The sequence below is a fragment of the Lycium barbarum genome, chromosome 3 (assembly GCF_019175385.1).
Source record: "Lycium barbarum isolate Lr01 chromosome 3, ASM1917538v2, whole genome shotgun sequence".
In the NCBI taxonomy this organism is placed as follows: domain Eukaryota; kingdom Viridiplantae; phylum Streptophyta; class Magnoliopsida; order Solanales; family Solanaceae; genus Lycium; species Lycium barbarum.
Genome location: NC_083339.1, coordinates 145,509,650 through 145,524,565, shown reverse-complemented (window position 1 = coordinate 145,524,565; position 14,916 = coordinate 145,509,650). Strand labels below are relative to the sequence as shown.

Sequence of the window (14,916 nt, the reverse complement as noted above, 5' to 3'; positions counted from 1 at the left end):
ATGGTTATGATTTTCTGTTCTTGTGTATCCTGTTTGTTTGATTTTGATTTTAATTTGTTAGTTTTATGTTTTGTTGTTTTTGAAAATATGAATTAGTGTAAATGGAATCGCTTCTAATATCATATCAAAAAACCGAATTGAAAAAACCGAAACCGAACCGAACCAAACTTTAAAAAACCGAAACCAAAAGAACCGAACCGAACTAGTTTGGTTCGGTGTTCGGTGTCCATCTTCAAAAAAACCGAAACCGAAATAGCCAAATCAAATTTTGCTAAAATCGAATCGAAGAATCGAATGCTTTTAGGAGGGAGTAATATTTAAACTTTTTAGGGGTTGAATTTGACTACAGAATTAGTAAGTGATATACTAGGTGCCAATAATTTGACAGTAGGTGAGAGATTGGGTAAGAAGGTAAAAAAAGAAGAAGAAAGATAACAGAAACAGAGAGAGAGGCAAATAGAATGTCCTCCTTTATCTCTACCACTATTTATGGACACTTCAACTTCTAACAGTCAACAAAGAGATTCATAACGTATGCTCTAACTTGGATATAATTAAACAGAAAATTACAAAAAGTTTGCCTTTTTGCCAGCTACTACTATTTACAGCAGTTAGCTTAAAGGGTTATCTCTCTTGCAGTCAAGTTTACTCATTAATTTAACAAAAGGATCAGATTTTATATTTCGTGCAACCCCTTTTGATAAGTTCCAAGCTTTTGTAAGATTTTCACAAAGGAAAAGGTCTTGTTTGCTTTGTGGGTTAGGTGGATAAATACTCTTTTCTTGAAATTCAAAACTATTTTTTTTAAGAGATAGAGGAAATGGGTTCTTTTGGAATGCTGGCTAGAAGAGCTGTTCTTACTGAAACACCAGTTATGGTTCAGGTAATCCTAGATTGGATTTGATATGTTGTTTTTTTGTTTGGTTTAGGTTTCTGTGTATTAATGAGATATGTGTGATGTTTTTTGTGTTTTGCAATTGATAGATACAAGAACTGATCAGAGGTGTTAAAGATTGTATTTCTCTAGCTCAGGTTTGTTTACTTTCTCCAATGTTTTTATTAGTTTTATTATTCTACTCTTCATTGAAAGGTTCGAAAAATTTGAGAACTTTGATGACTCATCTACAAATCATCATTTGTGCACTTCAAAATCTTGATTAGATTGATTTAGATTAATTTGACTTGTCTGACTGTGTTGGAATTTTGGCCAAACTGCAATGGGAAGTTGGTTTAATTCATTCTTGAGGTTATCAATTTCAATTTTTTTCAGTTGAAATATGAATAGCTTAATATTCAAGCCACTAATACAACAACAACAACAACATACCCAGTATATTCCTACTAAGTGGGGTCTGGGGAGGGAAGAGTGTACGCAGACCTTGCCCCTACCTTGGGAGGTAGGGAGGCAGGGAGGCTGTTTCCGATAGACCCTCGGCTCAAGAAATTTAAGCTAGTAATGAAAAATAAAATTCCAATTGGACTTCCTTCCCATGTAAAGAATGTATTTTCAGATGGTTTTTTAAATGTGGAAAATGGAGATTATGACTGGCCACTTAGCTGATAATGGTATAAGGTTGACATTCTTTCTATCCTTAAGTTTCTCTGGTGATGGCAAATAACTCAAATTGCCTGAGATTCTGGTTTTATGAAGAAATTTTTTTGGGGTTTCTCCCATTACAAAACGTTTTTGCTGGTATGTTCCGTGGTCGGTTTGTCCTTTTCTTGTGCAAACAGAGTTATAATACTTTTCTTTTGATCTGTTTTTATTTGAGTTAACCAAGTATCCTGTGATACAGAAGAATATCTGCAAGTTTAATTGGGTTATCTGTTGTGGGTGGACCTTTCTGTTAGATTGAGATTGAGTAGTTATATTGATTTTGCCTGAATATAATTTGTCCTCGTTATCCATCCATATATCTTAGTACCATCTTATTTTCTTCTCCTTGTCATAGGGTGTAGTGTACTGGCAACCACCTAAGCAAGCACTTGAAAAGGTGAAAGAAGTTATCTGGGAACCTTCAGTCAGTCGCTATGGTGCCGATGAGGGCCTTCCTGAGCTTAGGGAGGCGTTGATGCAAAAGGTATGGTTTATCAGTTGGATTACTCTGGTACTCTAGTTTGCATCTTATAGGGTCGGCAGTGGAACAAACATTGGAGTGGCTTAGGGTACTTTTTCCTAGTGAACCAGTAGTTACTGTCACATATGCATTGGCTTCATTTCATGTTTTCAAACTATATAGCTTTCACTCAACAAGATTTGGTTTTTATGTCCTCCGATCTAATACTTTCTTTGTGCTCTTCTACAGTTGGGTCGTGAAAATAACCTGCATAAATCCTCAGTGATGGTTACTGCTGGTGCGAATCAGGTAAGATATTACTTTTTTACTGTTCAGTTATTTGAGGGTGTTGGTGCCTTGGTGTGGAATGGAACAACATTTTGGTGATTTGCTTGCTTGAGTTTGAGTGGGTTGAGGTTGATTCCACTCCACCTTCATACAGGAATCATTTGCTTTGACAGATGACCAGTATGGGTGTGCATATTTACTTCACCTTCCTGGGCTATTCCTCAGTTCCCCTTTTCCCATTTTCTCTTCATTTATGTTAAAATTTGGCTAGTCATACTAGAAAGGGGGTAAATCTCCTCAAAGAAAGTGCAATTTTCCATTGTCTACATTGCTACAATACTAAGAGATGTCATCTCCAAAACCAGCAAGTAATGGTTGTGAGTGAAGGTTTTTCCTTTCTTTTTACCTCTCTTCAGGACTTGTCAGAGTTTATGTAGTCAACAAATGCTGGCTTCCGTACAGTGTTTTTCTTTCTATATCATGATGCGTGCTGAAAGGATGACGTGCTTTTGAGATGTGGTTTTTATTTTCTTCTGTTTGTACCTATCTAAAGATTATTCTTCTGTTGTGGGCTTATTCAGCTCCATGCTACAACTTGATAAAAAAAGTCAAATGCGGTCTATTTTCTATAAGACCTCTTTTAGTTTTTGCATAATTCGCCATCACTGCATTTTTGTATGTTGTGGCTTTCATGAGATGGCAATCTTACAATGGGAACATCTGCAGCAACAAAACTTCGCTATCTAGCATCATCTGTCAGAAACGTACAGGGAAAAAAATTTACTGACATCCCTAACATGCTCAAGCACTCAAACCTCACAATTTTGTCTGCAAAATGGAACTTGAGATCACTTTGGGTACCAATTTGAGATTTAATTGCGCAGTCTTTCCATGATTGAGTAAATCATGGTCCAAGGGGCTCAAAAAGTATGATTATAGACAGATCATTACGTACCTGTCCATCAAAATATATCACTATTTACTACAATAAACAAATTTAGATGCTATCTTAAGCTGAATGAAGATAGTATAGCTATGTTAAAGAGCCATTTGTAGTGTAATAGAGATGATACATGTAAGGGTAAATTAATTTTGTGTATAAGTAGATGTTTTTTGTTGGTGGCTAAATGGGCTAGCTGTATCCCTATTGCTTAGAAATCTCTGACGGGGCCATACTGAATTGATTTCAGGCTTTCGTAAATGTTGCTCTCACACTGTGTGACGCTGGCGATTCAGTCGTTATGTTTGCACCCTACTATTTCAATTCATACATGTCATTCCAGATGACAGGTGTTACCAATATTCTGGTGGGTCCTGGTGATGCAAAGACACTCCATCCTGATGCAGGTTAGTACTTTCATATGATGTTCATTTCATGGTATTCTCCCCATTATTAAGACTACTTTTCCTTCCATTAGTTTTCCTTAAGAATGATTATACTAGATGTTATGTTATACATCTCTTTTATGCTAGCATGTATGTTCAAGTTTTAGTGAACAACCGTTTTATCTTTGTTGTCCTAACACTTGGGTATGTATCGTAATGAAATACATCTCATATGTACTAGGAGTGTCTTTGCTTGAATTTTCTCAAAAACTTCGTCTTCTCTGAATCTAACACTACCTTTGTATAAATCAACTTAAGAAAGTTGCTGCAGAAGTAGCGGTTCTGCTTTCTGTTGCAAGTTGTGTAAATCATTCATAATGGTCTTGATTTGTAGAATGTTGTCTGGAAAGCAATCCTTCTGTATTTTTTCTCGTATTGAATGTCCTCCCTTTGACAATGATCCAGTTAAGTGAGAGTGAACTCTGCTGACCACAAATGGCATATTCTTCTTGCCATCTCTTCTAGTTAATTGTTCATAACTTGCTACCTCACCCCTGTAAATAATGTTGATTTTTTTTTTTTTGAGAAGGTAACATGTGTAAATAATGTTGATTTTTTAACAATCAAAAAGATAATGCTGATCTTTTTTTGGACTTTATTAGCTCCCTTACTTTAGCATACTCTCATGTATTTTTGTTAACCGCCCCCTGGTTTTTGATTTGTTAGCTTCCCGGTTTTAGCTTAGGATCACGTACTGGAGTGGAGCTAGCATACTTTCTTTTGTACTTATTGCATCTTCTTGATGCCAAAATTGAACATCTTATAGTTTGACACTTTGATGCATAATGTTAACCTAAATATTACCACTGTTTTGCATAACAGACTTGAGAGTTTCAAAACATTGTCTGCCTTCGTTATTTGATTGGCTATCCGTTAACGTATTCCATGGTTTCTCAATTTTCAGACTGGTTGGAGAGTACTCTAAAGAATACTGTACCAACTCCAAAGCTTGTCAGTGTTGTTAATCCCGGCAATCCATCAGGAACATATATCCCTGAATCCCTTCTTAAGGTCTCTATCTCATCTTAGTAGATATCAATGGATGAAATGAAGTCGTTGGTTATTCAAATTTCAGTAGATATTCTTGTGTGATTTTTACTTTATTGAAACATTAACAGTTTTTTGTTTTTTTGTCTTGTAGAGGATATCTGATATTTGTAAGGAAGCGGGATGTTGGCTCGTAATTGATAACACATATGAGTAAGTGACTTTTTCTATTGTCATTGCACTTCACTGTACATGTCTAGAATTCATCCTTATTTTGGCCCACTTGTTGCTGTTTGTCCTCAATTACTTGATGAAAAATAAGCCTAGAGAGTTGACTTCGCGAAATAGTTAACACACGTTGCTATTGAGTGTTTGTTTCTCTAGTTATGTGTTTAGCTTAATTGTGTCAAAAATCATCATCTCTGTTCCTTCTTTTTCTTGTAACTTTGTTCAGTACACTTTGCTTGTAGTTTTTTATTTGTCCTGAATGATATGTTCTTATATATATGTAGCAAGTCATTTGCAGGTATTTCATGTATGATGATCGGAAACATGTTTGCATAGAAGCAAACCACATCGTCAACATCTTTTCCTTCTCTAAAGCGTATGGGATGATGGGATGGAGAGTTGGATATGTAAGTGATACTTGTCCTAATTTACATATAGAAATATAAAATATTGCGCACAAAAGTGATTACTATTCTGCTGGAGTGAGCTAAACTCATGTCTTAATGGATGCAGATAGCATACCCATCAGAAGTGGAAGGGCTCGCAGCTCAACTCCTTAAAGTTCAGGACAACATACCGATTTGTGCTTCTATAATCTCACAACGACTGGCTCTTTACTCAATGGAAATGGGACCAGAATGGGTAACTGATCAAGTAAAAGACCTTGTCAAGAACAGAGAGGTGCTTCTTGAAGCTTTATCTCCTTTGGGAGAGGGAGCTGTTAAAGGTGGAGAAGGTGCCATTTACCTGTGGGCAAAGCTGCCAGAGAAATACATGGACGACTTCAAAGTAGTTCACTGGCTAGCTAAGAAACATAAAATAGTCCTGATCCCTGGAAGTTCCAGCGGTTGTCCAGGTCATGTTAGGATTTCCTTCGGAGGATTGATCGAAAAGGACTGTCGAGTAGCTGCAGAAAGGCTCAGAAAAGGTTTGGAAGAACTGGTAAATAGTGGAATGGTTTCATCAGAGTAAAATTTAGCATCAGCCGGTTCTCCTTGACGCCAGTCATTCAACAATACAGTGAAAGACACTTTCTATCCTTAATAATTGAAGGGTTTTAAGTTTTGCAACTTGATCATTGGAAATGCAAGCCAAAACTTGCCATTCTGTATAGTTTTAAATGAAGTATTCACAGATACCTAATTTTCTTAAATGCATGATGGAAGTGTGTCATTTATATCTGAGTCTTTCTCATGGAACCATTATACCTACATGTCGATTACCAGGTTGTTAGAAATTCCCGAGGGCTAATGATCAGCTCTATCTTCCTCCACTTAATTACAGGCTGATGTATAGCTAAGCTTAGAAGATGACTTCTAACGGACGGGTAATTCCACTAAATGGACATGCTATGATATATAAATTGAAACATGGCTCTAGTCTCCAAGGGGATGACCTAGTCGCTGAGGTATTGCAGTAATTCAGAAATATTAGGTCGGAATCTTAGTTACAAACACCTTAGCAAGAGATATGCACGAGTATTACTTTACTTACTGCTAGTAGTATTAGTAAGTCTAGGAGCAAGCCGATGTTCAACAACATGTCTGCTTCAGCTCTCGGTGGTATTTTCGGTATTATGTGATTTTCATGCCTTAAAGTGTTGTATTAGACTGCTTTATGCTTGTACCTTGGACAAAAAGTGTGCAGCTTTTATGAGGTTGTTGGCCCTTTTAATTTTTTCATTTATTAATTAATTTACTTGGCTTTCTTGATGAGAGTGCTTATATTTAGTAGGCATTTGGCCATGATTTTTGAAACCATGGTTTCAAACCAGCGTTTGGACATGCGTCCCCAAATCATCTAAAAAAGCATGATTTGGGGTTTGAACCCATGGTTTCAACTTTTTAAAATATAAAATTTAACCCATAAGTTTATATTTTATAAAAAAAAATGAGTTTATATTTTGTAAAAAAGACCCATTAGTTGGTAGATATTTTTAACAATTACCTCAACAATCATTTACCAATCTTATTAACTTCCACCAAATTTAATTATGTCTACCAACCTTTTAATTTTGTAAAAAAAGACCCATAGTTTAATTTTATTTATTGAACTAAAATTTAATCAATTGATGCTGTATTTTTAGAAAGGTCTTCTAGTATTAATTTTGAGCCGTTTGTTATGGATTAGCGTATTAATTTTGTTATGAACTATGACTTGCTCATTTGGTAAGATTGTATAAGAATTGAGAATATTTTGATAGTTTTCACAACTTGTGGAGTTTTTATGTCTATAAGAGAAAATACTCCTTAAAATATTCAAATTACAATCCAAACATGATTTCAAATCATGTCCAAACGGGACTGGATAGATAGATGCACGTCACTTCATCATTGATCGATGGACGGAACTCGGAAGTAAGATTTTTTTTTTCTCATGCTCATCCTTTATTCTCCTCCTCATTTAGTCATTTACTGTCTGCAAATATAATTATGAGTAAATATTCGGATGTTTCATATTTAAAAAGGAATAACATAAGTACGAGTATACTGTTACAAAACATTTTCCAACGTAGTAATATTCTAGATAAAGTTATTTATATTTAAATTTGTAGTATCTTTAAAACAGCCGGAGATATTAATACAGTAAAAATATTTTCAAAGGATAACTAATTAATTGAAAGTAATAGTATATGTAGGAGTACCAATAATATGCAAATATTAGTTAAATGATTTAAAAATCACGCATTCGAAAAGGTTATTTTATAGTATCAATTTAAAATATAAAAAACTAACCATCAATCTCAATTTTCACCTGCGATTTTGTATCTAGTGATAGTAATATGCCATAAAGGTCACTTTTAGGAGGATGAATGATGACTTTTCTCAATTAATCTCTCTTGCATTGTAATCTATAGCTATTATTACACCTCACGGGACCAAAGTTATACAATGAGCTACTAAGTGGCAAAATTCTACATGCGCTGAGTATTTACATGAAATTAATGCGAGTAAGTACTTATCACTAAGTAGCTCATTGTATAATTTTGTTCTCATGAGATGTAACAGTAGTTAGGTTACAATGCTAGAGAATATTAATTGAGAAATCTGTGTTCTTTCTCGCTCTATCAAAAATATAAGTGTACTATAATGTATTTCCTCATAGCATGAGTACAAGTACCAAATTAAGCTTCACTTAACATAGCAAGTACTAGTTGCACAATTCATTTTAATAGTTGAGATTCCATTGGTGGAATCATTCGGAAAGCACCATCTTCAATGAGTTGTAACTTGAATGTTGTTGTTAATCGAAATCATGAGACCAATATTAAAATTTAAGAATAGATTAAGGACCAAATGTGTATAATTTCCCTAGAGTGGGGGTAATATGGCAATAAAACTGCCAACTAGGATAGCCATAGACTTTACATTGTAGGACAGCGTTACCTTATAATAACCAAATAACAAAAACACATGTAAAATACAGCAATTTGTTCTATAAAACCGTTTTAGTCAAACCAGTCAAACCTCCATCTGTTTCGTCAGAGGCCATTACTGTAAACCCAAGAAAAAGAAAATACTACTAATAGAAATTTGTCTTTTGCATTTCTATTATATCACTTTCTTTTATATTCTTTCCATTTTTTTTTTATCCTTCATTCAATTTTCTTGAGTTTGAAGTTTGAACTCAATATCCCGCCTCTCACATTTTCAATCTCCATTATTTTTCTCTCAACAAGATCGTTTCTTGATCAATAATAGAGAGTTCTTGTAGGCTGTGTTTGCAGAACAAAGGTTCTTTTTAATCTATATACATATATATTCAATTACATTGCTGATATGGTCTTTCTTGAAATAATGAAAATCTTAAATCAATAATAGAGAGTTCTTGTAGGTTGTGATTGTAGAATAACAAGTTTTTTAATCTACATTCTTTATTCAATGACATTGCTGATATGGGGTCTTTGCCATTTCTTGAAATAATGAAATCTTGAGTCATCTTGAGTCACCAGTCTTACATTGTTATTTTTCTATTTGATTGAAGTGGGGTTTCTAATAATGTTGAATTCTTGGATTTTCAAGACGTGGTTGTGTAAATACTAAATAGAGAAGAAGAGATGTAGGGGAATTTCCTTTTTGGGTTTTAAGTATCTTGATGTTGGGTAAAGGAAGTACTTTGAATGTTATGTAATAGGAGAGTATCGTTTGATTTTGAGCAACATTTTGAATTCTTGATGAGAGGTGCCTTTCTGTTAAATTGAATTTTTTTGCCTTTAGTGGAGATGCAAATGCCTTATTGTAATTCTCTTGATGGTAAATAGTTTAATGTTAGATTTTCCTTGTGGGCATTTCATTTTGAATGGTATTATCTTGTGAATTGGAATCCTAACAAAAAAGATTAATACATTCAGTCAAGATGAGGCTAAAGCTTTCCTTGGCTTAATACCAAAAAAGAAAAGCTTTCGTTGGGTATAAATTATAATTCTTGGATTCCATGATAAATCGTGTTAAATTTCTAAGAGATGCTTTACCTTTCCTTTTCTTCCTTTAACATTCCCTAATTCCAAAATCTGCTTAACGAAATGTTATGTCCAAGATAGTTTGAATTAGGGAGTCAAATTCTTGTGCAGCAAGAAAAGTTGGCAGAGCAAAAATTTCTGACTCAGAACACTTAAAGCTATGAATAGAAGTTCTTTACTCACTCTAAGTTTCAATGTTTGTTGAGCTTCATAATTCATTGATATTACATGTTAGTACTAACTATGAGAAGTTTTGCAGGTAGTTGAGGGGGTTCAACTAAAAGTAAATTGACTTGCCTAATTCCATGCCCCCTAAACTTACTATGAAGAGAGATAATTCAGTAGTCTCTGCTGCAACTGAGCCCATGGTTCGAATTACAAGATCTCGAGCTGCTGCCACTGAAAAATCCACGCTTCCACGCGCTGCTGAACTGCCAAAGCAGCGGGGACAGAAACGTTCTCTGCAGATAAATTCTGACACGACAATCCTCAGAGAGAGGAACAAGAATGTTCCACTTGCTGCCCGTGTGGATCAGAAATGCCGTCCTGTGCTTAAAGATGTTACAAATCTATGTCGCAAGACTTCAAATGAAGACTGCCTCAATGCTATCAAAGTCCCAGTTAGTAGTTCTTCTGTTTTACTTGTATATCTACATTGTCATTGACACCATGTGAAGCAAGTTAGTTTGACTGCTGTAGAGGTTCTTAAATATCAGGAGGAATTTTGAATTGATCTGAAACTATGTTGCTCGGACTCTCCAAGAATGCAGCCGCACCTGTGTTGGAACCTCCAAAAGGCACTACTTTTGGAGGATCCGACTCACTTGTCAAATTTTTTGGAGAGTCTGAGCAACATGGATCAGAAATATTGCATGTAGGTATACTAAGGTGCATTAGCTAATTCAAGGATTCATGTGTTGTATCATGTATGGCTTCTATATCATCTTAATAAAAGCTTTGGTGATATTGTATACACTCTCCTGCTGGTTCATTTTATCCCTGTTATTAGCTGATTTAGTTTATTATAATTGTCAGAAGAAGAAGATCATGCGAGTTGGAAACAGTTCAATGAATGCGACTAAAGTGACAACTTCAGTCGACTCTGAAGTCTATCAATTTCCAGCCAAGTTACCACAAAGTATGGATCAAGAGGCTGAGAAAATAACTTTCTAATCTGAGAAGTACTATTTGAGCCAGCTTTATGAATATTCACCTGATTTGTGTAATTGCAGGGTGTAGCATTAATCAAAGTTACTCAGACAGAAAGTTCCATGAGCAACAGCAAGAAAATCCAACAGCAATCAGAAGTTTTTCAAGAAAAGGTTGGTTTCCTTTTTAATTTGTTTCATTGAAACATTACAACTCTTGACAAACTTATGGTTGTATTGGACAGGATAATAAAGAAAGCGAGATGATGATAACAAGTGATTATATCTGTAGTAACATTTATAAATCATAGAGGAAGCCTTGGTCTTATCTTCAAGTTTCTAAGCTAAACATGATAGGAATTCTCCATCACTTTTGTTCTTGGAAATTTTTCTCTGGACAAATGGATACGTATCTACTAGTTTCCTGTGATTTCCATGTAATTGCGACCATGTTGCTCATCTGTTAATTTTTTTCCTTTTGCATACTAAAATAATTGAACTTTTTAACGGGCACAGTTGGGAAAGCTGTTCGTGATGCGGCACCATCAACATCAACAAAGTTGGACTTCATAGACATTGATTCTGATCAAAAGGATCCACAACAATGCAGTCAATATGCTGATGAGATATACAACAATTTACGGGTTGCAGAGGTTCGTTGAATTGACATTCTTGCACTGTTCTTGTGGATTTCTTTGTTGAAAAAGTAACTGGCAGTCTGGCAAAGGTCATATTTTCTCAAGCGACTAAGGATGCTTTGTCACTGTTTTGTTCAAAATTCGAGTTAGGCAAATCAGCATCAATGCTTAATTTTTTTATTATAATTTCAGTTTTAGCTGTGACCACTTTGTTTCTTTTCTTTGTTAATCCTCCTCCATATATTCGATGTATGTTCATTTATGAAAGAATGCTGGATACTTTAGCTCTAGAATGTTTTTCTCTGCATATTAATAAGTATTTTCTTAATTTTCTGAATCCAAATCTCAGCTTGTATAACTTCTGAGATTTCCTTGTTTTAGGATAATGATGTCAAGTATTAGCCGCAGTCTTTATCAGTTGCCGTGGAGAACTGTAACCTTATCCTAATTCCAAGTCTAATTTGTATTTCTCCAGCTAATTAAAAGGCCACAATCAAATTTCATGGAAACACTCCAACAAGATATCACACAAAGTATGCGGGGAATCCTTGTCGACTGGCTTGTGGAAGTAAGTTGGTGTTTATCTCAGAAAAAGAAACTGAATAGTCAAAGCATATTGTGTTATGTCTTCCAGTGCTGACATTTTCTAATTATTAGTACATGATTCATCTTGGACAAGCAAACTGAATAGTCAAATAAATGTAAAGTAGATTAATTTCCAAGAGTATCAACTTGGACAAGCAAATTTACATTTTCATCATCTGGTGCTGAATCTCATCTTAGATCAGTTTTGACAAAAACTTGTAAAGATCTTATTGGCTATTTTCTTAAGATAAATTCATTCATATGATTCATGTGAACTTTGGTGCTAGTGAAGTCCATATAATTGTCTGCTGATTATAGAAATGCTAATTTATGAGAATCTGGTTACTGAGGTCATTGTGTAATCTTGTGTCAGGTGTCCGAGGAATATAAGTTTGTGCCAGATACACTCTATCTTGCTGTTCACTTCATCGATCTATTTCTCTCTCAAAACTATGTGGAAAGGAAAAACCTGCAGCTCCTTGGCATCACTTGCGTGCTAGTTGCCTCGTAAGCTTGACACAACTGTTTGTACTACTATAGGTCTTATATTGCTTTCTGGGAAAACATTTTCTTGAAATATTTAGAAGAAAAAGAAACTCAAGTCGAAGAAATACAGGATCCTTTCTTTCTAAACTAAACAAAAGTATTCTGCTTCAGAAGATATGTGTGCTTATGAAGAAATTCTTCTATGTAACCACATTTGCAGTGTGACCTTCACCTGTTAAAAGAAAAAAGATATCAAACATTTATTGCCATCACTTTGCACATTATAGTTGAAAATCTTTTCCCTTTTACATCTGAATAAAGATAAATACATATTATCTGGTGGCTGAATGTGGTTTTTGTTTCAATTCTGAAGGAAATATGAAGAGATGTGTGCTCCACGTGTTGAGGAGTTCTGTTTCATCACTGACAATGCTTACACGAAAAGTGAGGTAGAATACTGCTCTTTCAAGTTCTTAAATTTCTAAATTAGGTGAAGGAAAAGAATGGGAAGGACAAGCATAGTTTCGACATAGTAAGCTTGTAAGGTTTTCCTATAGTTCTAAAACTTCTAGGTCTACATGAATCGCCATGCTTCTTTCAAGCTTGCAGATATCGGAAGTAGATCTGTGTATTCTGTTTCATTTCATTAATAGTGAAGAAACTCGGAATTCCTACAAGCAGGTCAACTCTACGTAATGCACTGTCTACAATGAATTTATGTTGTAGAGTTCAGAAAAAATACGACATCTGCATGAAAACTCTCAGTTACTAAAGAAGAACGTCGACACCTCCTATCATCTTACAAAATTGGGTTTCAGATATTATTATATTATGTACTAGTTGGACAAACTGAAGGTTCTAATATAGTAAAGTGGAACAGGTCCTGGCAATGGAGAGTCTTGTTCTGAACTTTCTAGGTTTCCGACTCGCAGCTCCAACTGCAAAGGCCTTTCTCAGGTACTTTTGTTTCAGCCATGGTTAATTTTTCGGATGTAACAGCATGTTTATTTTTTCTTTTCCTTTTGTCGTCGTGAAAACTGAGAATTCATTTTCCTATGTATGATGCTATTTGCAGGAGATCTATAAGAGCAGCACAAGCTTCTTACAAGGTAATGAATTAATGTGCAGAACTGGATGCTTGAAATGATAAAAAATATTTTCTCTGTACTGAAATATAACACATGGTTTCAGAATCCCAATCTGGAGCTAGAGTTTTTGGCTAATTATCTAGCTGAACTGACATTGGTCGAGTATGGTTTCTTGAAATTCGCCCCGTCTGCTATTGCTGCATCATCTGTATTCCTTGCGAGATGGACACTAGATCAGTCAATCCACCCATGGGTTCGCTTCTTGAACTTCTTGTTTTCTTTTACTTTAATTCACTAGCTTTTCCTGCTTCTGATGTGTAGAACTTATGCCTGCAACTTTGACAGAGTCCAACACTGGAGCATTATACCTATTACAAGGCTCAGGATCTGAAAACCATAGTGTTCGTATTACAAGATCTGCAGTTGAATACAAAAAACTGCCCTCTAAATGCCATACGTGCTAAATACCGACAAGATAAGGTACTTGTATGTTACTATTCAAAATTAGTATATTTAAGCCATCCAAGTGATTCCATCTTAATACTCAAAGTTCTAATAACTGTCTCTTTTTGCCATGCCAACAGTTCAAGTCCGTCGCGTGTTTGTCTTCCCCGAAGCTACTTGAGAAGCTGTTCCAAACATGAAATTTGAAGATATAAGACTAACCAAATGGAGCAATGCTGAAGCACATGACTTTCTATAAAGGGAACTTTTTTGCAACTTGGCTCCTCTCTAGGCCTTTTTTAACTGATTCAAATTCACTTTGAGTGTTCCTTTTGTCCATTCTTTGACACACTAGCAATATACTTAAATTGCGAGTTTAGCCGGTAGAAAAGTAGCAACTCTCTCAGTTGTAATTGAAGAAACCTTGCAGGTAATTTGTACATGCTATTTTTTTCAGCCCGTTACTTTGGCCAGGTTTTGTAATTTAGAATGATCCGTCTTAAACTGAAATGCAACTTCATTATGAAAATTTTCCCTTCAGAAATAAACTCTTAAATCATTTGTTTATAAAATACTGAATCATTTCCCACAATATATGACGCTATTTCAAGGAGTCAAATGTTTTTCTTACTACAATCTTCTGAAATTATTTTGTAGCTAAAAAGCTAATGTATGATTTATAGTATTTTAACATAATTTAAAGATGTAAGTTGCAAGAAAAAGTGGAATCATCTTTATGCTATGATCCGCGTACTTTTAATTTCTCCTTCTTTTTAAGGGTTGGGGTTGAAAGAGTTTTCGATTTTATATGCAGTATTATTATTGGAGAGTCAAAAAAATTCTCTTTAACTAGAAAAGTTTCAAAAACTTTTAAATATTGTAATTGATAAATATGCTGATTTTATTTTAAAGAACTTGAAATTTATGTTTGGATCCACATAAAAAATTAAGTAATTTGTCCTTATACTCTGAATGTCGGGAGTAAAAAATACTCTTTTCATTAGATTTTATGTGTTGTAATTATACCGAGGGACCTGAAATATAAGAATGAAAAGTTTTTTTTTTAAATTTTGATGTCTTGAATTAAAGATGTGTTTAACAACACAAAAAAATTAAGTTTTG

The 14,916-nt window shown here is 34.7% G+C and overlaps 2 protein-coding genes across 2 annotated transcripts; both read left to right on the top strand.

The window, feature by feature from the left end:
* Positions 1 to 424: 424 nt before the first annotated feature.
* On the top strand, positions 425 to 6,130 carry LOC132633364 (aromatic aminotransferase ISS1). Its single transcript, XM_060349720.1, has 9 exons — positions 425 to 883; positions 985 to 1,032; positions 1,953 to 2,081; positions 2,307 to 2,366; positions 3,536 to 3,692; positions 4,636 to 4,742; positions 4,873 to 4,931; positions 5,245 to 5,353; positions 5,460 to 6,130. Exons 1-9 carry the CDS (start codon positions 821 to 823, stop codon positions 5,916 to 5,918), a joined length of 1,191 nt encoding a protein of 396 aa, XP_060205703.1. The 5' UTR covers positions 425 to 820; the 3' UTR covers positions 5,919 to 6,130.
* Positions 6,131 to 8,376: 2,246 nt separating this feature from the next.
* Positions 8,377 to 14,357, top strand: LOC132634361 (cyclin-A2-3-like). Its single transcript, XM_060350621.1, has 13 exons — positions 8,377 to 8,680; positions 9,665 to 10,025; positions 10,441 to 10,543; positions 10,638 to 10,727; positions 11,070 to 11,206; positions 11,667 to 11,759; positions 12,150 to 12,283; positions 12,636 to 12,711; positions 13,143 to 13,219; positions 13,338 to 13,371; positions 13,454 to 13,603; positions 13,696 to 13,830; positions 13,935 to 14,357. Exons 2-13 carry the CDS (start codon positions 9,711 to 9,713, stop codon positions 13,992 to 13,994), a joined length of 1,404 nt encoding a protein of 467 aa, XP_060206604.1. The 5' UTR covers positions 8,377 to 8,680; positions 9,665 to 9,710; the 3' UTR covers positions 13,995 to 14,357.
* Positions 14,358 to 14,916: the final 559 nt, after the last annotated feature.